The sequence below is a fragment of the Tupaia chinensis genome, unplaced genomic scaffold, assembly GCF_000334495.1.
Source record: "Tupaia chinensis unplaced genomic scaffold, TupChi_1.0 Scaffold141490_1, whole genome shotgun sequence".
Taxonomy (NCBI): Eukaryota; Metazoa; Chordata; class Mammalia; order Scandentia; family Tupaiidae; genus Tupaia; species Tupaia belangeri.
Window position 1 is genome coordinate 846,878 of NW_006201352.1, and position 26,247 is coordinate 873,124.

Sequence of the window (26,247 nt, forward strand, 5' to 3'; positions counted from 1 at the left end):
GAGGAGCCGCCCCCGCGGGTAAGCGGCCGCAGGTCCTGGAAGCCAGGCTGGCCAGGGCGTGCGGGGCCAGCGCGCGTCGGAGCGCCGGAAGGGGGCCTAGCCTGGCATGGACCCCTGTCGGCTCCGCACCTCGGGGCACTGCGAGGGGCAGCGGAGAGCTGGCAGCCCTTGCGGGCGTGACCCAGCATCGGGTCTGTGCCAGACAGCGCCGGGGACGTTGACGGGGACACAGAAGGGCGCGTCCCGGGCCTGGAAGCCGGGCCTTCGCCCCGGTGCTGACCCTTCCGAGTAGAAGCCCCACCCGCATCCCGGGCCCCTGCTCATCCCCGTGGTTTGCCCTCAGGGAGCCCCCCCTGCCCTTTGCTCCCCGGGGCTGCCCGTCTCTCCCCCTGTGTCCATCCATCACAGCGTGGATGACAGTCGTGCCCACTACTAGAGTTCATCGGCTGGCCGGGCTCGGTTCCGCATCCGAAAGACGGGTATGCTCGCAGTGCCTACGGCGGGACCTTGCCGCACGTCCTGAGCTGGAGCCTCAGCGCAGGGTCTGCCGCTTAGTGACGGCTGTTCCCAGCGGTGAAGACGGCGTCTGGTCCACAGCGCCAGGTGTTTGTCGTGAGCTTCAGTCTGAGCGGAAGCTGAGTGGCGCACGCAGTGTCGTGAGGAACACTGACTCAAGCGCGGTGTCTGTGCGCGCTAAGGAAGCTTTCACTCTAACAAGATACCACAGACTGGGTGGCTCAAACAACAGACGTTTTCTCTTTTCTCTCGTGTTTCTGCAGGTTAGAAGTGCAAGATCGAGATGTTGTCAGGTTTAATTTCTTCTCAGGCCCATCTCCTTACCTTGCGGATGACAGCCTACTTGCTGTGTCTTCCCAGGGTCTCCCCTCTGTGTCTCTCTTTGGTGCCTCTCTTTGTATTTAAATTCCTTTTCTTAAGGGGATGTAAGTCAGGTAGGGATAGGGTCCACTTTAATGGCCTTATTTTAACTTAATTACTTCTATAATGGTTTGATCTCCAGATGTAGTCACATTCTGAGGTACTGGGGGAACACAATTCAGCCAGCAAAAAGAATTCACCAGGGCGCAGGCAGCTGTTGGTGGTTAAGGGGCTGTATTCCCACATGCCATTCCCACCCCAGCCTAATGGCTTGAAAATCATGCCTTGAACATATGCCAGGTTGTATGCGTTGGTGCCCAAAATTCCAAGAGAAGAATGGAGGAGAAGTGATTGCACAATGACCATTCCCCTTGGAGGTGGTTTCTCACTTTCTCTCTCTCGCTCTCTCTGGTGAGCACATATACCCTATGGCAAAACAAAACAAAAAAACTTTTTAAAAAAATGGAATTCACTAGCGTGGACAGGAGGGAAATATTTTCCCATTGTTGATCAGAATGGCCAAGAGGTTTAAAACAGGGTACTCAAGGTGTTTTGTGTGTCTGCAGGGCACATATATGTACCTCATTCTTGTCTGTGCTCTACCTTTTTGTTACTTGATTCCCGTGAAAACTCAAAGGTCAGCAGACCTCTTGTGCTCTTTGTCTGGCAAACAACCCTCAGGTTTCAGCACAGATATATGTTCCTCCAGTAAGTTTTTCCCTGATGCTCTACTCCAAATTAATTTCCACATTCTTTGTTAAATAATTCTGGTACGGTGCTACACTTTTTTTTTTTTACTAAACTGATGCCTTTTGAAGGCGTGAATGACCATATCTAAGTTGTTCACTCCTGTACCCTCAGTGCTTGGCAAACTGTGGGTGCTCTGTAACATTAAGTAAATGATGGAAAAGATACACAGCTGTAGAGGACAGGGAACATATCTTGTTAAATTTATCAGCAGTTCATCCTCTGGTACTATCTTGTACATAGTATTTGTTTAACTGAATTGGGCTTCCTAGTATGATAGAGTAGGAATAAAGCTAAGATAAGAGTCCAGGTTTGTTTGCATGAAGCTAATGCTTTTGTCATGGGGGTGGGGGGGGGTAGCATTTGAAAAGTGTTATGGGCGAAGAACCCTTAGAACTCCTCTAAGGCAAGTAAGATATCGAGGTGCATTAACTGTGGACTTTTGGAGATATAATCTATTGATGGCCCCACTAAAAAAACTGCTACAAATTCTATTTATTGATTTTTTTTTTTTAGAGGTTTTTGCTGTAGGGTGCATGCACTCGCCAGAAAGACAGAGACAGAGAAATAGAAAGTGAGACATCCCCCCCCGGGGCGGGGGATGGCCACGCCACAATCCCTTCTCCTCTCAGGATCTTGGGCACGCATGCACACATGCCCGGTGTGAGTTTAAGCCACCAGGTTCGGGATGCAAACTGCGGTCGACTGCATGGGAGTTAAGTGACATAGCCATTATGCTAACTGCTGGTCCCTATTCATTGGTATTTGGTTGGTAAAATTGTCCCACCAAGCAGAAGGGCCTTTGCTCTAGGAGCTTCTCTACAGTTAAAATTTTACTGTCATTCTGTTAGCGTTTGAAACAGCTCTTTATTCACATTGCTCTAAGATTTTTCTTGCATATTCCCCCTATTTCCATTGTTCGATGCTACTCAGTCCATCTTTCCACCATCACATTTCTGATAACAATGTATAGCTTTTAGAACCAGAAAAAACCCTCGGTGATCCTCTTACTCATTGGGAGGACCACTCTATTTTTACAGATGAAAAAAACTGAGGCCTGAATCTCCATCTATCCATAAACTATGTATGTTATTGAGCACCTACTATGTCAGGAAGCTCTGCTAGGGGACCAGAGATAACTGATCAATAAGACAGATGTAGTCCATCTTCACCACAGAACATGGCTGCTCCTTGTTACAAAGTGAGGTAACTGCGAAGATGAAGAGAGCCCTGTGCTGCTGCTATCACGTTACACCACCTTGTATGCCACACATCAGTCCTGAACGTGCAGTTTCTAAACGTAGTATTTGTCTGTGGGGTTGCCTGGACAGTCAGGCATGGGCAGTAGACTGGTGAAGCACCTGATGTCATCAAAGGAAGCCTCTGATTTGTTACATATAATTGGGGGTAGTGGTTTTTAAAGTGTGGGCTTCGTGTTTGAATCACAACTCTACTCCCTGTTGCCTATTATTTATTAACAGTATGCCCATCCTTTGTATATCTGGTCAAGTTATCTATTGCTGTGCAACAAATACCCACAGACTTAGTGACCTAAAAATTATTTTATTTTATCTCACAATTTTGTGGGTCAGGAATTCATGCTGGTGTCAACTGGGCAAGTCTTTGGTTCCATGCGGTTTGGACTGAGATCACTTGGTAGTATTTGGTTGGAGAAGGGGCTACCTACCTTAAGAGTTCAAGATAGCTTCTCTGGGAAGAAGTGGCTGGAAGGCTGACCCCCTGCAAAACCCTTCTCCTTCTCCATTTGTTCTGTCCAGCTGGGCATCTTACAGGAATCCCAGAGCCAGTGTTCCAAAGTATGGGCAGAAAAAGTTATCAGCTCTAAGGCATGGACCTGGAAATGAACCCAACTTAACAATCTTACTTTCAGTTTGTGATTAAGGCAGAGCCTACTGGGGACCAGCAGATGGCGTAATGGTTACATTGCTGGACTCCCATGTAGTTGACAGTGGTTTAAATCCCAGACCCAGCGACTTAAAACACACTGGAAGCATGTATGTGCGTGCACAAAATCCTGAGAGGAGATGGAGAAGGGTTTATGACGTGACCATACCCGCAGAAGGTGATTTCTTGCTTTTTACCTGTTTGCTGTCCCTCTACCCCAGCAAGCACATGTACCCTATTGCAAAAATCTCTCTCTCTCTCTCTCTAAAAAACAAAAAAACAAACAAACAAAAAAACAGACAGAACCTACTTACAGTTAAGGGGAGGAGATCTAGACCCCACCATCCAGGGAGAGGAATGTCAAAGCATTTGTGGCCATCTTTAATCCACCAACTTCCTCATTGCCTTCATCTGTAAAATGATGACATAGTAGTACTATCTTAGAGTGATTATAGGGATTAAATGAGTTAGTAAATGTAGAGGTCTTAGAATAGTGCTTGGCATTTAAGAAACATTTATAAATATTTATCATTGTTAATTACTATTATTAAGTACAGGATACATTGTACTTATTGTAGTTACTTACAGATTAACATGAGATATATAAATTCTTTCCTAGTGCTTTTTAAAATCTTATTGGAGGGGTATAGGACTGACATCATGAAGTAATTTAGAGAACTACATAAAATAATATGGGATACTTAAAATTTTTGTAGTAGAATTAAATTGTGGAATAGTTCATAACTTTGTACATCACCATAACTTGGGGAAGTTATTCCTAAGAATTTTTTCCTTTACCATTCTGTAGAGCTAGAAAATGTCTATTGTACTCTTTTTTTAAGAATTATTTAATTTTATTTATTATTTGTTTATTTTAATTGACCAGAGACAGAGAGAGAGAAAGTGAGAAAGCAAGCTGCCATGTCTGAGACTTGAACTGCGGGTGGCCACATGGGAGTCCAGTGTCCTTAACCACTACTCCACTTGTCAGCCCCCTAAAATACTATCTTAATCTACTAGTGTGTTGCTAAACAGATATACCTAAGCCTAGGTGATTTATAGAGAATAGGAGTACATTCGGCTCATGACTCTGATGGCTGTTAAGTCCAAAGGTATGGGACTGGCATCTGACCAGCCTCTGGTGCAACATCATCACAGGCCCAACAGACACAGAAGGAAAGCAGACACAAGCAAAAACAGAGAGAACTGGGGCAGCCATCTTGTTTTTAGTAGCAACTTACTTTCACAGGAACTAACAAACCTATCTTGAGATAGTACTGATCCATTCATGAGGGTGATGCCCCCATGATCCCAACACTACCCTTTAGTTCTCATCTTTTAAAGGTCTCACAGTATCTGTTACATCGGGGACCAAATTCCAACACATGAACCTTTGGGAAACAAACCATTATCCAAACCATCTCAGGTAGGTTCAGAATATTTGTTGCATTTAACATTTTAAGTCTTTGGAGGAAGATTTTGTGTTTATTTTTTTGTCTTTTTCCCATGGAAGAAAGTATAGCATAAGAGCATGGATTGCAGGGTTTAGAAATGAGAATTTGTGTCCTGGCTTTGGCACGTAACTATTTTATGAACTTGGACAAGTTACATAAATTCCCAGTTTTTCAATTTCTTCACTTGGAAAAAATGGTAATTGAGTTCTTACAGAACTGTTTGAGTTAATGAATATGATGCTTAACACAGACCTGTAGTAGGCAGTAAGTTATATTAATAATAATAATAAATTAAGACTCCTTTTCTTTCCAGCAATCAGTGCACTGAGCAGGGGTAGATAACTGATAACTTATTGAGCTGTTCACTTGAGGATACTGTACTGGGAAGGGTACCCACCACCTGCCACGATGCCTCCGTCTCTGTATTCTTGCTTGGGACAGTATTATCCAGCCCAGTGCTTCAGTGTTGCTCTTTGTACAGGACATCATCCCTAGTTTCAACTCTCTGAATTTCACCTAATTTGAAACCAAGATCATGCCATTATCCCAAACTCTACAATTAGAAACTACACTTTCCATAAAGAAATAGGGACATGAGAATAAAGTATAGGTTTAAGAAGTGAGATAATAAGGATTAATTTTAGAGATTCTTTTTGCCATAGGGTGTGTGTGCTGGCCAGATAGAGAGACAAAGTGAGAACTCACTACCCCTCTAGGGTAGGATGGCCACATCGCCATCCGTTCTCCTCCATTCTATTCTCAGGATTTTGGCCATACTCACACATGCACCCAGTGTGATTTTCAAGCCACCAGGTCAGGGACTCAAACCTCACAGTTATTCATGTGGGATCCAGCCATCGTAACCTCCATACCACCTACTGGCCCCAGTTTTAGAGATTCAAAGTTGAGTGAGGAGGAATAGTTGTTTAAATGTGTCCCTCGGAGGTATGTTGACATTGGCTATGACTATACAAAGAGGACAGAAACTTAATCTGACCGTGAAGTTGAAAGGTGGTCCTTTAGGAGGTGATTAGGATTAGATAAGGATATCAGGGGAGGCTCCCGTGATTGAATCCTGGTGGATTTATAAAGAGAGGGAATGAGACAGGCACAGGAGACACACCAACACAGATACCCATGCCCTGCTCTTGTCTCTTGCCATGTTATGGTCTGCACTGCTCCAGGTCTCTGCAGACTCTCCAACCAACAAGAAAACCCTCACCAGAGAAGGCCCCTTGACCTTCCACTTCCAAAACTATGAATGAAATAAACCTCTTTTTGTTGTTTGTTTTAATCAGTTACCCAGTGTAGTATTCAGTTATTAACAACTAAAAAGGAAACTAAAACATCGCATTGGAGATATTCAGCAAGAGTTAGAGATTTAGAACTAATGGCTGAAACTGAAGTTTAAAATTTCAAAGTTGTTCACTTAGAACAGGTGAAAGCCAAGGATAAATGTGATTGTCAAGAGAAAGGAGAAGGCTAAGGTGCTGCATCCTGAGGGGCCTTACCACCAGCAGGGCTTGAGGGGGAAGAGGGACAGCACAGAGGCAGGACAGATAAAGGATGTGGGAAGAGTCTGGGGAAGTAGGGATTTCAGGATGAATTGGCAGATTGCACTACCCTGTGCTGCAGGAAAGCTGGGGAGGATGGCTGAGGAGGAGGAAAGGTTGCTTGGGGAAAGTCTGTTTCAGCATAGAGAATGGCATCAAGATTGCAAGGTGAGAAGAAGTCATGAGAAAGTAACTGGGAAATGTTGCTGCTGCTGTGAAGTGTGAGGAAAAGGCCTGTAATGAATAGCGGCATCTGGGGGGAGGGTTTTGTTGTCATCCTGCTTTGCATTGTTTTCAGCATGGGGTAATTGTATTTATATAAACCTGTGAGCAAAGGGAAGCCATGAAAGAGGGGAATGATTAAACTATGTCCTAGGAGAGGCAGGACAGGAAAGGTCAAGGGGACAAGGAAAGTCTGCTTTGGAAAGGAGGAGGTGCACTTCATCCTGTGAAGCTGAAGGGAAGGAGGAGGAGTGTGAAATGTGGAATTGAGAAAAGAGAAACTAAAGGTACTCAAGGTATATCAAGTTGTACATGGCTCAGCCCTCTTAGTGAAGTAAGATATACCTCGAGTACCTCTTAGTTAAAGGTGAGAATGAAGAGTGGGAAGGAATTAAAATAAACACTGTGAGGAACATGGGGAAGGAGTCGAAAGACAAGAATAAAAACATTACTGCAGAGCAATAATAAATCAGCAAGATTAGCCAGCATGATTTTTAATGGTTGAATATCTGCTGTGTGCCAGCAAAGATCAATCAGGTGGTACTCACAGCAGAGTTGGAGATCCAAATAGATGAACATACGATAAGTTATCTTAGGGACGTAGTTTGAGTGCAAAGGAGCGACCCCAAAGCCAGAATTGAGAGGGGAAGATGAAGCAGTTTAAATGACAGGAAAGTAGCTGAGCTCTGTTCTGGCAGGGGGAGGATCAGGTGTGAGCAAAGTGCTCCCAGAACAAGAAGTATCATAGCGAGAGGCTTTGAGAGGCAAGCACAAGGCAGAGGTCTGGGTCCACTGCTTATGTAGTGGGTGCTTGGGTTACTCTAGGCTGACAAAACAAAATCAGGATGGTGCTGAGGAATCTGCAAGCTTCCAGGTCATTGAGATGGAATTTGACGAATAACTTTTAGGCCAGATGCTATTCTAAATGTTTGCATGGGTGATCACGGCAACCTGTGAGGTAGGTTGTAGAAGTCCTTGTCCAATCAGTGGCTAATGAGTAGTGGAGCTGGGACTCCAAACCCTGATTCATACTATGCAAGAACATAACTTGTTTGGGGTGTCAAAGCGGTTTCTATTGGCTGGCACATGTGGGGAGTAATAGGAGGCAGGACGAAGAGAGAAGTGGGGCATAATGAAGAGCTTTGATCCTTGCTTTGAGTAGTAGTGACTTTTTTTAAGAGAAGAGTTTGTTTTGTTTTGTTTTTATTGTTATAGGGCACATGTGCTTGCTGGAGAAACAGAGGCAGAAAGCAAGAAATCATCCCCCCTGGGGGGGATACTCACGCCATACTGCAATCCCTTTTCCACTCTCCTTCCGGGATCTTGGGCACATACGCACATGCGCCCAGCATGAGCTTTAAGCCACCAGGTCCAGGACCGAATTGCAGTCGACTGTGTGGATGTCCAGCAACATAACCATTACACCACCCGCTGATCCTGCAGTGATTTTTAATAATGCTACATACTGAAAATGAGAGTAAGAATGCAGATAATGGCATTTTAGATTCATATGTACCAACCCGCCATTTTAACCTCCATAGTTGGTCCCAGTCTGATTTCATTTCTCCTTGCTATTTCTCTTCCATAATTCATCGCTTTCTTTTTTTTTTTTTAAGAGAGAGATTTTTGCTATAGGGCACTTGCACTCACCAGAAAGACAGAGAGACACAGAAAGTGAGAAATCATCCCCCCAGGGAAGATGGCCATGCCTCAGTCTCTTCTCCTCCATTGTCTTCTCGGGATCTTGGGCATGCACACACATGTGCCCAGTGTGAGTTTTAAGGGTCCAGGACTCGAACCACGATCAACTACATTAGAGTCCAGAGACATAGCCATTATGCCACCTGCTGGTCCCATAATTCATCACTTTCTAGACAGAGCTCCTAGGCATTAGAGACCATATCTTACTCATTTGTGTATTCCAGTGTGTTTTGTATACTTGTGTCAGTTTCCCTGCCTGGAATTTGAGCTTCATGAGGTTGAGGACCTGTCTGTTTTGTTCATTGGTGAAGCCTTAGAACCTGGCACACAGCAGTCCACCAGTAAAGAGATGTCGAATGATGAAACTTTCTCTGCATGATAACTTCCCCTCTCTTTGGAGTCAGAGTCAGGAGTAGGGTTCCTAAAAGGGCCTGTGAAGCCCAACATAATTTGACCACCTACCTCTTCTAAGATGTTACTTCCAGCCACTCACTCAAGCACACCAGAGCCCCACAAGCTCCTGCCTCAGAGACTTCATACTTGCTGGACTTTCTGTCTGGTACCTGATAAACTCATTCTCTCTTTACTTCTTTCAGGTCTCTCTTTTTTCTGTTTAAGGATTATTTATTTTTTTCATTAATATTATATATACACACACATGTATGTATGTGTGTGTGTGTATTTTTTTTAAATTTGTTTCAGGGCACACACACTTACCAGAGATAGGACAAGAGAGAGAAAGTAAGAAAACAAGCTGCCAGGTCCAGGACTTGAACCTTGGTCAGCAATGTGGGAGTCCAGTACCTTTACCACCACACCACCTTCTGGCCTCCAGATTTCTGTTAAAGTAGCACCTTAGAGGGCCAGCAGATGGCATAGAGGTTAAGGTGGCTGAATCCAACATGGCTGACTAGGCAGCACCGAGTCCCGGACCTGGCATTTGAGAGACATGCTGGGTGCCTGTCCATGTGTGCCCAAAGTCCCAAGAGAAGAATGGAGAAGGGACTGTAGCATAGCCATCCTCCCCTTGGAAGAGCTTTCTCACTTTCCTTCCCTCCCTCCCTCCCTCCCTCTCTCTCTCTCTCTCTCTCCAACAAGTGCCATGTACCCTATGGAAAATTTAAATAAAAAAAAAGAAAGGAAAAGAAAATGTAGACCATCACAAAGGCACGAATGAATTGACATGCTGCTCTGTGATGCAGCTTTTATTATTGTTTGCTGGTGTTAGTCATATTTTAACTTGTACCTTATCTCTTCAGAAAAGCTCCTGATTTTCCCCAACTTCTAATCGAGGTACTTATATATAGGTGTTTAATAAATATAAATTTGAATTTATTCAGTTTTTCTTTTTTTAACCTTATGTGTGTTTATATGTATGTATTATTTTTTTAATTGATTTTTTTTTTGGAGAGGTTTTTGCCATAGGGCACGTGCGCTCACCAGACAGACAGATAGACAAAGAGACAGAGAGATAGAAAGCGAGAAATCACCCCCCAGGGGGGATGGCCATGCTGCAATCCCTTCTCCATTCTCCTCTATTCTACTTTCAGGATCTTGGACACGCACGCACACACACACATCCTGCGTAAGTTTTAAGCCACCGGGTCTGGAACTCGAACCACGGTCGACTACATGGGAGTCCAGCGACATAGCCATTACGCTAACTGCTGGTCCCATATGTATGTATTATTTTTTAATTTCAGGAATTTTTAATTCCTAAGAAGAACAACAGAACTACAAACAGTATTACCAGAGTTACATCCTAGACTTGCATGGGCAAATATGGTGGCTATTTAAATATAAATTAAATTGAATTATTAGGTCATCAGGAAAGTCATGATGTATTTTTCTGTGTTTTTCTATGCAAAAATACTTCATGACTTTCCCAACAACCCAACAGAATTTCAGTTTTTCATCTACATTTCAAGTGCTTAGTGGCCACATATGGCTAATGGCTACTGTATTGAACAGGGCAGATAGAGAACATTTCTATCATAGAGAGGATTCTCTTGACAGCACTGGTCTAGATAAGTCAGAAACAGTGTGATAGGTGTGCGTGTGTGTTAAATTATCATTGTGATAGAGAAGCATGACAGTTAAGTGCAGATTAATTAGTGAGTGTTGGTGCCACTTAGTCTCCAATGATGGCTTTAAGAATACCTGTCTTGTCTTCATTCTTTGCTGTAGGTCTCTCTTAGCATGGACCCTGTTGCTACTCACAGCTGCCATCTCCTCCAGCAACTGCATGAGCAGCGTATTCAAGGATTACTTTGTGATTGTATGTTGGTGGTGAAAGGAGTCTGCTTTAAAGCACACAAGAATGTTCTAGCAGCATTCAGCCAGTATTTTAGGTATGTACTTTAGACATCACTCTTCTAACTGGGGGAAAGGGGGGGGGGGCTGTCCTGATGTGGAAGTATTTTGACCGCGTTTTGTTTTTTCTTTGATTTCACTCTCCTTAGCACATTGAAGTTTATAATACTAATTAATATCAGTCTCTACTTATATTTCTTATCCTATCAGAGTAAAATGATTGAGGAATTAAATTTATGGTAAGAATTTTTCTGTGGCAAGTGCCGGTCCTATTGCCCAGTGTTTGGGCAATATATTGGGAACTGGATCTCGCACAGCCAACCTTGGTTCTAATCCCAGTGGCTTGGAAAACATGCTGGACACATGCACATGTGTGCCCAGAATCCTGATGGTATGAGGAAAAGGATTGCAACGTGACTACTCCCCATTAGGAGGTACTTTCTTTCTGACTCTCTCTTCTGCTCCCATACATCTTCACTCTGTGTCAACAAATAAATGTATGTATAAATACATATACATAGACATATGCGCACACACACATATATATACATATATGTATATATATGTGTGTGTGTATATGTGTGTGTGTGTATATATATATATATATATGTAGATATATATATATGTAGCGGGCCAGCAGATGGCATAGTGGTTAAGGCGCTGGACTCCTACATGGTCAATCACAGTTCAAGTCCTGGACCCAGCAGCTTGAAACTCAAACTCATGTTGGGCACATATGCTTGCATGCCGAAAATCCTGACACAAGAATAGAGGAGAAGGGATTGTGGCATGGCCACCCCCTTTGGAGTGAATGAAGGCAAGACAGGTATTCTTAATGCCATCATTTCTCACTTTCTGTCTCTCTAGCAAGCGCCCTATAGCAAAAATCTCTCTCAAAAAAAATTATTAAGAATTATTCCATGATAAGAAATCAGAGAGTGGAAAACATGCTATATGCTGACTTTTTATTATTTTTTATGAAAGCATTTTAGCTTTTATTCCTTATTTGAATATTCTTTAAAAACCTTTGGTTTGAACTTATATTTATTGCTATAATCATTTTATTTATAAAGACTGAATAATTCCAAGCAGCTGTATTTCACCTTAATGTAACTTGGTTAGAGCTAAGCCAGTCCTTGGCCTAGCAAATCCCACATGCTGCACTCCCACAGCTGCACAATTTGCATCCTGGTCCTGTGGCTTGAAAACTTGCTAGACAGGTGCTTACATGCCCCAGATCCCAGCAGGATGTAGCGACGATAGAGGAAAATGGATTGTAGTGTGACCACTTCCTATTAGGTGATACTTTCTCACTTTCCTTTGTCCCTCTGTCTCTCTCTGACAAGTACATGGCAAATTTTAAAAATTAACGTGCAAAAGTTTTCATCAAAAACACTATTTAAGTACAATAGTTCCCCCTTATCTAAGGAATATGTTTTAGGACCCCAGTGGATACCCAAAACTGCATATAGTACTGAACCTTCTAGTATAAGCTGAGTGTTTTGTTTGTTTTTTTAATGTGATAACTGAGACAGCTACTAAATGACTTATAAGTGACTAACAGGCAGGTAGGTAGTGAATATAATGTGAATACACTGGACAGAGAAACGGTTCACATCTCAGGGAAGCTGGAGTGAAGTGGAGCGAGATTTCATTCTGCTACTCAAAACAGCATTGCTATTTAAAACTTATGAATTACCTATTTCTGAAATTTTCCATGTAATATTTTCAAGCTGCAGTTGATTGTGGGTAAGTAAAACTGCAGAAAGCAAACTGCAAATAAGGATGAACTACTGTATTCTGTATAAGTTCATTTTCTGATTAACAGATTTATTCCTTTGAAACACCAAAGTACTTTTAAGTACTTTAGTTTTCAAAATGCATACCATTTTCTACCTTTTTTTTTTTTCTTTTTGGAAATTTGACCAGAGAGAAAGAGGGAAAGTGAGAAAGCATGTCTCCAGATTCAGGACTCAAACCGTGGTCAACCATGTGGGAACTACCACACCACCTGCTGGCTCCATCTGCTTTTTAATATATGGATTTTTTTAATAAGTATAAATTATTACTACTGTAAACAGATATTCTTTCTTTTATCAGGAGCCTCTTTCAGAATTCTTCAAGCCAGAAGAATGATGTTTTTCACTTGGATATTAAAAACGTCAGTGGCATAGGGCAGATCTTGGACTTCATGTACACTTCTCATCTAGATCTTAACCAGGACAATATACAAGTAATGTTGGACACAGCACAGTGTTTGCAAGTTCAGAATGTTCTGAATCTGTGTCACACGTTTTTAAAATCAAGCACTGTAGAACAGCCACCTGGCATGCCTTGTAACAGTACATTCTCCCTGCAAAGCTCTCTGACCCCTGATGCTACCTGTGTTGTAAATGAGAACTATCCACCTCATTTATTGCAAGAGTGTTCAGCAGATGTCCAGCACAGTAAAGTTTTGGATGAATCGCATTCTCAGGCTCCATCATCAGTTAGTCTTCATCATTCCACTGAGGAAATAGCGAAGCAAGCCCCTGATACCTTAGATGGCAGCTGCTCAGAACTGTCTTTCAAACAGCCCAGTTACTATTATAAACTCAGAAACTTTTACAGCAAGCAGTACTATAAGCAAGCTGCTTGTCCTGGGCGCGAGCGGGTCATGGAGCAGCCTTTCGCTTTCAGTACCACCACAGACCTCACAGCAGTAGAAACCCAGCCTTGTGCCGTCAGTCATCCCGAGTGCATCCTGGAGTCTTCAGAGCACTTGCCTTCCAACTTCTTGGCCCAGCCATTGAGTGACTCTGCCCCAGACCCTGAGTCAGATGCCACATGCCAACAGCCTACCAAACAGATGAGGCTCAAAAAGGCCATTCACCTGAAGAAACTAAATTTCCTAAAGTCACAGAAATCAGCAGAGCAGGCCTCTAAACCCAAGTTGGACGATGGTTTAACAAAGAGGATGGACTCGGCAAGTGAAGAAACGATAGAGAAAGCTAGTGGTCAAAGTACTGAAGAAAAAGAAAGTGAAGAACTTGTCAGTTCTGAGAATTTTAATTGCATTAGTGAGTTAGAGAGACCCGAAGCCCCTGCCCTGGAAGACCAGTCCCAGACACTCCAGTCACAGAGACAGTACGCATGTGAATTGTGTGGGAAACCTTTTAAACATCCAAGCAATTTGGAGCTTCACAAACGGTCTCATACAGGTACACTGATTCAGTACCCACAAGCAAGGGAAGGAAGTAATGCAGAGGTTCTAAGACCACTGCCTGGTCTCCTTTTTTGTAAGAAGTTTTGCTATTGCTTCATAAAGTCACAGATTTTTTTTTTTTTAACAAAAATTAAGAGAAGTTAGCTTTGTTTTGTCTCTTTCTTTCTTTTTTTCTATTGAAGGTTTTTGCTTTAGGTTGTATACACATGCAGGAGAGAGACCCTGAGAAGTTAAGCAATAAATCACCCCCCAGGGGGAGTGGCAACACCTCAGTCTGTTCTCCTCCGTTCTCCTCTCAGTATTTTAGGCATGCATGCATGCACTCCTGGTATGATTTTCAAGCCTCTGGGTCCGGGACTCCCAACTGCAGTTGGCCATGTGGGAGTCCAGCCCCCCATAGCCACTACACCCACTGATGGCTCTTTATTTTCTGTTTTCCATGATGCATCTTAAAGTTCTGTAAATGGTTTTATATAGCCACTTTTAAAATATTATATACTTTTAATTTTTATTTCAATTAGTTTTATATGATGAACTCTCCATCTCTAAAAAAAAAATAGTAAGTTATCGTAATATTTTTAATTGCTGAAGGACATAGGCACTTGCCAGCAAGATAAAAGGCAGCCCTCAGTGGGGTCTGACCTCACCACAGTTCCCTTTCCTCCATCTCACTGTCCTGTCAAGACTTTGCACATACCCATGCCTGGCGTGTTTCCCAAGCCACTGGGGTCAGGACTCATCCTTGGCCATGTGGGACCTGGCTTTCTGTGCATAGCACTTTACAGCTATGCTGTGGGGCCAGCCTGTGATTTTGATGTACTCAGAACTGAAAATTAATTCTAAAACAGATAAGCTATATTTAGTCGTCTCTTTAGAATTAGATTAAGCTTATTTTTTGAAAGCATAATATAGGCTAATTCAGATTAAAATAATTTAATTTGAGTAATTTTAAAAGTTCTCTCCAAAGTAATTTGACTTACCTGATTTTAAAAGTATGATTTGAGAGGCAGGTGGTAAACTTTTTAATAAGAATCAGCTTTAAGTATTTCATATTGTCAAAGGAAAAATTTTTCATTTGAACATTGAATTTTCAGTTTTATTATCTTAACTCATACCTCTCCCCTTTCTTAAGAGTATAAGGTATTATGAGGTATTATGTAATATACATACATTACATTATATGATATGTATTTATTACTTTTCTTTCTTACAATTAAACTTGATGATTTTAATAACACATTACAAATTAATGACAATTATTTTATAGGCATGAGAAGTAATATGCAACAGGATAGTTCCATAACTGTTTTTAAGATGGTTGTATAATTGTGTTTGTATGTTCTGTTATCACTTTAGATTCCCAGATTGTGTAAGTGTTTGCTACTTTACTGGGAGATTTCATTAATATTTGTGAAAGCTCCTTGTAGGTTTTAGAGCATTTGTGTATAAAATTCGTCATTATTATTACTAGTAGTTGAAAACTACTCCATTAGAAGACAGTATCACAGACTGAGAAGACTTAGATCGTTCTGTTTGCTTACATTTTCTACAGCTTAATGCTCACTGTCATTTTTCTATTTGAGACACCCGTTTACCTTCTTTGGGTGTGTGTGAGAGATTTTTGCTATAGGGTACATGTTCTTGCCAGAGAGACAGAGACAGAGAGACAGAAAGAGAAAAATCACCTCATCCCTGGGGGATGGCCACGCAGCAATCCCTTTTTCTCCCTTCTCCTCTCAGGATTTTGGGGACACACACATATATGTCCAGTATGAGTTTTAAGCTGCCAGGTCCGAGACTCAAACCACAGTTGACTACGTGGAAGTCCAGCAATGTAACCATTATACCATCTATTGGTCCCAAGACACTTGTTTACCTTTAAAGGAGACAAAGATCAAATTGTTTTCTTCTGAGAGAACATCTTTGAATGAGAGATACAAATATGGCAAAGATGCTTTCTGGGATAGAATACTCTATTGAGAAGTACAGCAGTTCTCAAAGCATGGTTCGGGAAACCCTACTGGGGCAACCAAAACAATTTTAAAAAATCGCTTATGATGTTACTTGCCTTTTTCTTCTTCTCTCATGCATGTGCAGTGGAAGCTGCCAGAGGCTACAGGATTTGTGATGCTGTCATGACCCTGGTGGCCCGTGGCATGTGTTTTCATGTGTCTTATAAGTACTCAGTTTTCCTTTCTAATAGGGTGTCTATCAATAATGTAGCCCACATAAACGAAAGTTCTTTAGGGTCTCAATTTTAAGAGTACAAAGGGGTCCTGAGACCAAAATGTTCGAGGCCCTGTGATAGGGTTATCAACGTTGGTCATTTAATGAGTCTCAGTATCTGGTGACCTCTCTTTTCAATCTCTTTATTTCTCTTATGGGGGCTTTAAATTGTCATCATTCGTTATCCCAGGAATTTCAAACAAATACAGTCCCAAAATATGATTATTGTTGTTATTATTCTGGGGTCAAGAAAGCCATTGGATGGCTTCAGGAAAAAAATGAAAAATTAAAATATCTTAGCATAAGCTCAGAAAGCTAGTAAGTGGTTTTATCAGGGGAGTAAGCCCCAATGATACAGTAGTAAAGAGAAATGTGTTTTTAAAGAAAACCTTAATGAAACCACTGATTTGAGGAAATGGAAGGTTCTTGGTGTTCAGTCTGTTTGTACTAGGGTTACAGATTAAAGACAGTACCTTCAGGGATACGTTAAAGCAGATCATGTTCCGCAGACTAAGTACATTCAGGACAGCCGAGTGTCTTCACGCAGAGTACCAGTCTCTAGTGCAGGCCCTGAAGTAGAGTGCCTCCGAAGCCAGCAGGGGAGCATGTCTCCATAATGAGGTCTGTGTTCTCCTGTGAGCACGTTTAAACCAAGGCTGGAAGCAGCAGAGAGGGGCTTTTGCCCTGTCGCACCCGTTTTCAGGAGTTCCCTCACTGTTTTGAGTCCTCCAGGTTCACACCTTGTGGGGCGAGTGGGTTACCCAGTCTCTTAGAAAAAAGTGGTCAGGTGGAGTCAGGCTAAAAAACAGGTGAACCAGATTCATGCTGCCCAGCGTGAAAACTCCTGTCTGATTTTTAGTGGAAGGGAAAGGCTATGTCTGAATCTAGGTATGCTTTGAATGTAAACTGCTACATTCAACATAGGTTGGAGAACAGTTTAATTTTTTTAGAGGAAAATAAATACAGATTTCACTTTGGTTATCTCAACCAGCATCTAAATATGAGAGCTGAGTATAAAGAAGCAGAGACTCTCATTTTGATACAGTTAGAATAAAGAACACTGTAGTCATTTTTGAAAGATAGGACACGAGATCATTTAGACATTTTAAACAAAAAATTGTACAAATATTAGTAATGATTTTACAAGATTTTTTTGTTTTGTTTTAGGTGAGAAACCTTTTGAATGTAACATTTGTGGGAAACATTTCTCTCAGGTGGGAATACTCTTATTTACTCTTCATAATTGGAAACCTGAAACCCAGTGTTTATATTCATTACAAATAAGATATACTTTGTACTTGTAAGAGAAGCCTCTGATATCTGTACCTTAAAGTCTTCATACTAAGAGAAAATGATTTTCAGGAAAATAAATTTCTATTTGGGCAAAATTAACATTTTTTCTTTGTGTGAATTCTCACAATACCCTTTTTTTTCCCCTATCTCCCCATTAAGGATGGGTCCAATCCTGTCTACATCTTCTCTTTCATAAAGTCCCCAGGAAACCATACCAAGCACAGATTTACCTAGAGGCTGCAGATTAGCTAGGCTCAGTCCAAGGCAAACAGTCTTCTTAATCTTACTGGGACTGTAAATTTTAAGATGTTGGATACAAAGATCGAGCAATTTGTATTCTGTGCTTTTACTGCTGCTTTTAAGCTGACTTTTATGGAGATAACTTGGCTATGTATTAATTGGCTATGTATTAATTCTTTTTCAACCAAATATTTATTGTACCCTCCAGTGGGCCACGTACTTTGCTAGGTGCTAGACCCAAAGAAGTCTGGAGATTTAATGTTTTACAGAAAATTGCCAATGTAATCGGCCTGTGGGAACCTACTTTCTCTCTCAGACAGAAGGGTTGGGCACTGGTCTGTCAGAGGTACGTGAGGCGGAAGCTGCTCCAGGGCAGGAGAGCTCAGGCCTGCAGAGCAGTCTGTGGCACGACTGTCCTACACACTCCCCGACAGGTCCTGGGGTAGCTGTGGGTGAAAGTGACTTTGGGCCTGGCCTCCATCAGGGCGTGGGGGCCCTTGGGTCTGGAGGAGCTGGACAGGCAGAGCCCTTGCATCTGGAAGAGCTGGACAGGCAGCCGTACAGAGCAGAGAGACAGCAAGCACAGCGAGTGCCGTCTGGGGACAAGTCCTCTCGGGAGGCAGCTCTTCTGGTTGCCCTTCATCTGTTCCCATTTACCCAAACCCGCCTTCTTCATTATTCTGCATACCTCCTACTTTCTGACTCCTTCCATGCTGTGATTCACCAAGCCCTGACATTCATTCGTCACATTATCAGTCCCATCCTCCCTGGAAAATCAGTTTCTCTGGGCCAGGGCCATGTCTTATTTGTCATTTAGGAGCATGATTTGCACCCAGTGAACATTCAGTGTTTGATGACCGGAGCTGAGAGCTCACCTCTCCAGCCACTGTCGCAGTGGGTCCTACCAGCCCAACCTGGGGAGAACGGGGGCGGCGAGGGCGGTGTGAGACTGGCCTTTAGAACTGGGCACTCCGACCTGAACCATACGTGTGTCAGTGCTTACTACTCTGTGACCTTGGGCAAACTACCTCACCTTCGGTGCTTCCGTTTCCTGACCTGTAAAACACGGGTAGTGTTACTCATCTCAGTAAGCACAGCGAAGACTAAGTGAGTTACGAAAATTAATTCCTTAGAACAGTGCCTGGGACATAGTAAGGACTCTAGAGACTTTGTTATTCCCTGTCCCGTTGCCTCACTTCTCCTCGGTCCTCTGCCCTCTTACACCAGTCTCCTATAGCACCTCCCGCATCCTTGCCATTTTCAGCTCAGTAGCTTTAGAGCAGTGGGAAAAGCCTAAGACCTGGATTAATGACCACTAATAATTAGCAACCACAACTTCTGTGGTCCTCATTTTTCTAATCCTTAGAATAGGGATAATGTGGGACTTTTAGGAAGACAGGAAAAATTGGACATAGGAGAACTGTAGGCATTTAAATTGTGGTAACAACGTAAGTTTTGTATTCCCACGCTCAGAACCCTCCTGTGACTCTCCATGGCCAGCCGATCAAGTAAAACCAGACATTCAGTGTAGTCTGCCTCCAGCTTTTCCTGGCATCGATGCCTAGTGCCCACCCTCAGAGATTCTGATTCTGTGGCTTAAGGTGGACTCAAATTTATTGTTTTTTGGGTTTTGCATTTTTTATTGTCAGTGGACTCATATGCCTGCCAAAGTGGGAGGAGAGAAGAGAGAGAAAGTACCACCCAGTGGGGACGAGGACAGGCTGCAATCCTTTTTTCTTCCGTTCTGTATCCCTTCAGAATTTGGGGCAGACCTATGGCATGTTTTTAGACAGCAATTCTGATGTGCACCAAGGCTGAGAACCGCTGCGTTAGGCCTTGACCTGCACTTACCCTCTCAGATCCTACTAAGGTAGCTCTGCTGTTCCAGAGGGCTTGCTTGTTGGCGTCTGTGCGTGTGTGTGCGTGTGTGTGTATATATATATATATATATATATTTGTGTGTGTGTGTGTGTGTGTGTGAATGTAGAGTTACATATTGTAGTTACAGTTTTATACCTATATTGCTGTTTTGTTTACATAGTGAAATGATGACATTCGTGACCATCCATCCAGTTAACTGGAGGCCTGCGGCATCCACCTGCTGTCCGGGAGCTTTGTCACATGCTGGGAGAGGGACAAAAAGGGAATGGCCTCAAGGAGTTCATTGTTTAGAGAGAAATGGATATGTAGACAGATGGTTCGAATTCTATGAGACATCGGAAGTGCGGGGGCAGAATATGTACCGGAACAGTGGGGCAAAGAAAAGAGAGTCGTTTTTTCCTTGGAGTTGTGGTGTTCAGGTGAGAGCCCTGGAGATGCTGGGCAGTAGATACAAATGCTAAGTAGGCATATGATACTCCTGAAGTCTCTGGTAGTCCATGGCAAGAGAGCTGTCGTGTGATGTAGTTTGTGCAGGGAAACTTGGTAATGGTTCCTGCTAACCCATCATCTTACCCCAACACTCATTTCTTGTAATGAACCAGAGGAAATATTTGTGGTTATGGTGGACTGGGATACTCCTATGTAATTGCCAGAGTATTTGCTTTGGAAGAAGTGAGTTCCTGAAGATTTTTCCCTCTATAGGATTTGAAAATTAGAAACACTTACCAGTAAGAGTTGATTGCTTATCCTGTATGATAATTTAGTATTCAGCAGAGTTAGTCTTTTTTTTTAAAAAAAAAAGGTAACGAAAACCTCGAAAATGAATCAGCAAGCAGTATAGTTGATTGGCTTTAAAAAGCTGGCCAGGTGGCGTGGTGGTTAAGGCACTTGACTCTCACATGGCTGACTGCAGCTTGTGTTTTGGACCTGGCGGATTGTTTTCTCACTTTCCCTCCATCTCTTTCTCGCGAGCATATATACCCTGTACCAAATTAAAAAATAATAATGGGACCAGCAGTTGGTGTAATGGCTGTGTCACTTGACTCCCATGTAGTTGACCACAGTTCAAGTCCTGGACCCGGTGGCTTAAACTCACGCTGGGCACGTGTGCTTGTGTGCCCAAGATCTCAAGAGGAGAATGGAGGAGAAGGGATTGTGGCATGGCCATCCCCCCGGAGGGTGATTTCTCGCTTTCTGTCTCTCTCTGTCTTTCTGGCGAGCGCACATACCCTATAGCAAAAACTTCTCAAAAAAAAAAAATAATAATAATGATAAGTAAAATTAAATAAATTATTCTTTTTTAAAAAAAAGCAGGGACCAGCTCATGGCTTAATGATTATGTTCCTGGATTCCCACGTAGTCAACTCTAGTTTGAGTTCTGAACCTAGAGGCTTAAAACTCACACCAGGCACTTGTGTATGCGTGCTCAAGATCTGGAGGGGAGAATGGAGGAAAAGAAATGGCAGCATGGCCATCCTCCCTGGAGAGCGATTTCTTGCTTTCTATCTCTCTGTCTAAAAACAAACAAACAAACAAAAAATAAATAAAAAACAAAGCAAAACTAAAGCTGGTGTTGGACCAACTGTTGGCATGTGGTTAAGGTGGCTAGATCCCACATGACCAACTGCATGGTTTTAATCCTTGCAGCTTGAAGAACATGCCAGGTGCATGTATGTTCCTGCCCCAAATCCTCAGAGGAGAAAGATCAGAGGGATTGTATGTGTGGGGGGGGTCTTTTTTTCCTACCCCCCCCCGTCTCTCTCTATAAGTACACATGCCCTGTAGGAGAAAAGAAAAAGTCGGTGTCATCCTAGATCTTGACAACAGAACATACATTGGTTACTATAACTGTGGACACCAGATGCACACAGCTCAGGAAGTCAGAGTTCTGCTGTGCTTTAGAGGATGACTGAGGCTCACCTAGAGCTCTCTCCTCCAGAGAGAGGCCACGGTAGTAACAGTCCAGAGCTGCTGTCATGGGGTAGATAAACAGGAGAAAGAAATCTCAGCACGTTTAGCTATCTTTTGGGAGATGAGTAGAGTTGTTTTGTCCCTCCGATGGAGCAGAACACTGGGCAGCTGGAACAGAAAGAGGTTTTCAGAAGCTGTATTCTCCAAGCGGTGATATCTGCATGGAGGCCTCCCCATATCCAGGGATGCCAGGGGAGTCCTCTGTCAAATGCGGGGCCTCTAAGGTGCTGGCATGGACTAATGCCAGAGGTGATAGGTTTACCCATCCATGGTAAAAATGCACAAATAATATTTTTTAAAAGAATTATTTTTATTTAATTTATTTTTTAAAACTTTCTATAGGGCACACATATTCACCAGAGAGAGAAAGAGCAAGCAAGCTGCCAGGTCCAGGATTCAATCCATGGTCGGCCATGTGGGAGTCCAGCGCTTTAGCCACCATGCAATCTGCTGGCCCACAAATAACATCGTAATGAGCTTTTCCTAACTTACTACATTTTCAGCTCTGAGGTTGTATTTCCCACACTTTCTGTGTTACATGTCATTTTGTCAGCATAATGTTTAGGTGACATGTCTGTTAGTCTTTTGATTTTTAATTTGGTTACCACTTTGTGAGATCCTAAAATCTTGAAACTCCTGAACTAGATGACTTCCAACAACATCTGCTATCCCTTTTATCTCTAAAGTTTCATGACTCCCTGACTTTTTCATGTATATATAAAGGCTCAGCTGCCATTAAAAGAGTGCTTATGTTGGGGGCTAGGCTCTGGGTTTGCTCACATTTCATTCTGAGGTCAAGTACACACCAGAGGTGCTTATTATAAAAGTTACTCAACTCAGGGGTTCTTTTCCACAAGTGTTTTTCTGTTCAAAATTCTAATATCGCTGTCTTCATTCAAAATGGCATTTACTTGGAATCAAAATTCCTTTACTACATAGGTTTAACACACAGGCTTTGGAGTCAGCAGGCAAACCTGACTTAGCATATCCAAGCCTTATTTTATGACCCAAGGCTGGTTTCCTCCGGTACCTCTGATGACCTCTGATGACCAAGCTAAATACTGTTGGCAGCCACCTGGCACACTGCTTCCTTATAATAAGCTCTTTTTTTTCTTGAGAGGTTTTTGCTATAGGGCACGTGCACTTGCCAGAAAGAGAGAGACAAGACAGAGAGAGAGAAAGTGAGAAATCACCCACCCACCCCCCACCCCGGAGTGATGGCCACACTGCAATCCCTTCTCCTCTAGGGATCTTGGGCACGCACACACATGCGCCTGGCATGAGTTAAAGCCACTGGATCTGGTACTCGAACCACGGTCGACTACATGGGAGTCCAGCAACATAGCCATTATGCTAACTGCTGGTCCCAGTAAGTTCTTAATAAATGATAGCTGCAATCATTATTTCCACTAGCTAGAGTTTTTATGGATGCAACTGTAGACGACCTCTAGGACAGGTCTATGCACTTGAATTATGAGTATTAGAATATATCAAAAGTTTACCACTGACTACAGCTCAAATAATCTGGACCCACATTTGCTATGTAACCTAGTATAAGTTATCTGAATACATTATTGGGGTTTTTGATTGAACCATTAAGTTAGTCTTATTTAATCTACTTTTTCATTATCAGACCAATATGTGCCATCTTATCTGGGGAAAAGATAAATCATTTTTACTGTATAGTTCCAGTATGATATAAGTAAAGAAACATTTCTAAGATTTTTACTACTGCAGTTACAATAATGAGGAGAAGACAATTTGACCATATTTGCTCTCAAAACAAGTCATTGTTAGCCCTTTGTCAAAAAGGAAAAGTGCAGCATTACTAGGAATTAACTCAGTGCATTTCAGTCATGATACATAGTTTTTACAAACTAACTTAAACAAGAGTCTAATTCAACAGTTGAACTGTTGGTGCTATTCAGATTATTAGATCACTGATCAACTTTTCTGGGATTTGGAACTGACTGATTTAAAACTGTTAGTGGTGCACCATCTTAACCCTCCAGGGAACTGAATGGCAAAGTGACTCTCCCTCATAGTTAATATTCAAAACCTGCTAGTTTATCCATTAGAGACGTGTGTGTCCTTGGGTTTTACCACAAATAGAGAAGGGTGTAGACTCACACAAACCAGAAGCAACTCTGGCCCAGCCATGTAAGTGGGACACCTACCTTATTTATCTAAATTTCAGCTTTTCATCTAGAAAATAGAGATAATAATGCCAACTGCCAATAGTAATTTCATAATATGTGTAATGGTCTACTTAGGATTTTAATATATATGGCTATTAGTATTTGTATTATTGATAGTTATTCTGTTGAAAGCTGGATATTTTCCACAGTTTTGCCAAATTCTTACTCTTTGGTGCTTGAAAATAAAAATGTGTTTTTTCTAAGTCATATTTATCATATTCTGTAATGAGCATCTGTTTCTCAGAGTCTAGTAGACAGCATAGATCTTCCATGTTATGTAATTACATACGTTTTTATCCTATGGATGTTTTTTTCTTTAGTCTTTTTTTTTTTTTTTTTTTTGGTTATAGGGTATGTGCATTCACCAGAGAGAGAGAGAGAGAGAGAAAGAAAAAGAAAGGGAGAGCTCATCCCCCAGGGGGAATGGCCAACCACAGTCCCTTCTCTTCCAGTCTCCTCTTGGGATTTTAAGCATGCATGCACACACACCCAGCATGTTTCAAGCCATAGAGACTGGGACTTGCATGGCACTGCTGGCTACATGGAATCCATGCCTACACCTCCCTGACACCTACTGGCCCGTACCCTCTGAGTTTCTACTCGCAAGCAGACATCAGGGCTCATCTTCAAACCTATTAGCATGAACTGTCTTTACATTTTTTTAAAAAACATCATTTGCAGATTACGAAGCCAAGTTTGTTGGCTATTGTTCATTCTCAGTGTTGACTTACCTTGTGCATAATACCTGCACATGATTACCTGTGTGTATATTTGTTAATTTCAGTGTTGTTGTGTTTTTTTTTTTTCTGCAACAGAACACTACAAAAAAATTAAATGGAGGAAATAACAGGTTGAGACTGTTAAATTATAGCAGTGGAATATTTTGAGTCCAAATCCAGGTTGAAACATTAGCAAGTAGTTTTTAAATATCTGCAGCGTTAACAGCTTAGTTGCACTGTGCTTTGGGCAATTTAATACTGATTTCCTGTTGATTAGTACATGGAAGTCTATTTGATGATCTCTATTCTAGTGCTATTCTTTGCAATGCCCTGCTAGTTTCAGAAATTAGAAACACAAAAGACCCTGCACTGAATGGCTCTGTGTGTCTCTCTGTGATTTGCTTTTTTGCACAAAGGTAAAAATGACAAACCTGTCAAGCAGAACCAACTACCAGTTCCTCTGGCATTTTTGGAAATGTCTTCCCCTCTTTATGAACCAAAGCATGTTTTTTAGAAAGAAGCAGTGAATTCTGAAGTTAGCACGTACGAGTGCTGCTGCTGCCTTTTTTACCCTCCAAATAATGCCAAGTAAATGACCCAAGTGAAATACAGCAAGGTCTATTTAACAGGCTTGGCAACCCCCAAAGCCTGCCAGGTGCCAGGCCCATTGAGGAGGGAAGCAGCAGGAGAGTGCCTGAGTGAGGGCACAGCCAGGGCTCCCCGGAGGCAGGACTGGAGACACAGACACAGCCCGTGGAGCCCTAGGCAGTTCTGTGCTGTCCTCGTGGCTGCTCTTGAGTTACGCGTATCTAGTCTTTATCCGTATCTAGTCTTCTTTTGGAAATTGGATCCAAACTTGGCTAAATCTGGCAGTTTTCCTTTAAAACTTATATAATATTTAAAAAAAAAACTTTCATTATTGGTGTGTTTTCTCTTTTCCTCTTTTTGCAGGCAGGTAACTTGCAGACTCACTTACGTCGGCATTCTGGTGAAAAACCATACATCTGTGAAATCTGTGGAAAGAGGTCAGTGTGGGCTTATTCTCAGCATGTGGGGACCTCGTAGTCTGAGCCCTTTGACAGGTGGCGTTCTCTGCAGCTATGGCCCTGTGACAGCTGTATATGGGCTTATTCCACCACCGTGGAATTGAGGTCAATTCAGACCCTCTGACTTCTCATGTGACACATGAGAGGAGCATAAAAAGAAATGTTAATTAAAAGGGAAAATCTAGGACAGAAACCTTAGGAAAAAGGATTTCATATGAAACAAAATTATTTGATACTAAAATTTTCATTCATTCCCAAAATGTTTATGAAAATAGATTAACGCTCCCATGGAGGTGACTGTCTGGTGGGGGAAATGAGATTCGCAGCCTGAGTGACTCAACTTCAGGAGGCAAGGTGGCAGAGGGTGCCACAGGCTGTGGGCCCAGCAGAGGCTGTGAGAGTTCAGCATGGGAAGAGCAGAGCCAAGCCTTGAGGGAGAGGCCAGATTTGGACCCGGGACATGAGACTTGACCCGGTGATGGAAACTCTGATCCTAGAAGCACAGGCTGGCAACCCACACCCTCCTTCCATCACCTGGGTTATATGAGGGAACTTCAAATAGTTTATGGAGAAGTGAGATTAAAGTGTAAGTTTATTTTGGTACCAAAAACTTCTTGAAATCCATGCATAGGGCACATGCACTCTCTAGATAGACAGAGGGAGACAGCACCCGCAGTGGGGCATGCCACAGTGCAGC

At 42.4% G+C, this 26,247-nt stretch overlaps 1 protein-coding gene across 2 annotated transcripts in view; it reads left to right on the top strand.

Moving 5' to 3' along the window:
• Nucleotides 1-6: 6 nt before the first annotated feature.
• ZBTB49 (zinc finger and BTB domain containing 49) overlaps nucleotides 7-26,247 on the top strand; it is a 31,812-nt gene continuing 5,571 nt past the window's right edge. Inside the window, exons 1-5 of one of the 2 annotated variants that reach the window (XM_006163188.3) lie at nucleotides 7-18; nucleotides 10,646-10,809; nucleotides 12,872-13,971; nucleotides 17,370-17,416; nucleotides 25,456-25,529. In XM_006163188.3, coding sequence (XP_006163250.1) covers nucleotides 10,658-10,809; nucleotides 12,872-13,971; nucleotides 17,370-17,416; nucleotides 25,456-25,529 — 1,373 coding nt within the window. In that variant the 5' untranslated portion in view covers nucleotides 7-18; nucleotides 10,646-10,657. Of the gene's footprint in view, nucleotides 19-9,577; nucleotides 9,752-10,645; nucleotides 10,810-12,871; nucleotides 13,972-17,369; nucleotides 17,417-25,455; nucleotides 25,530-26,247 lie in introns of those variants that run through there. The other variant, XM_027766207.1, reaches the window with a different exon arrangement.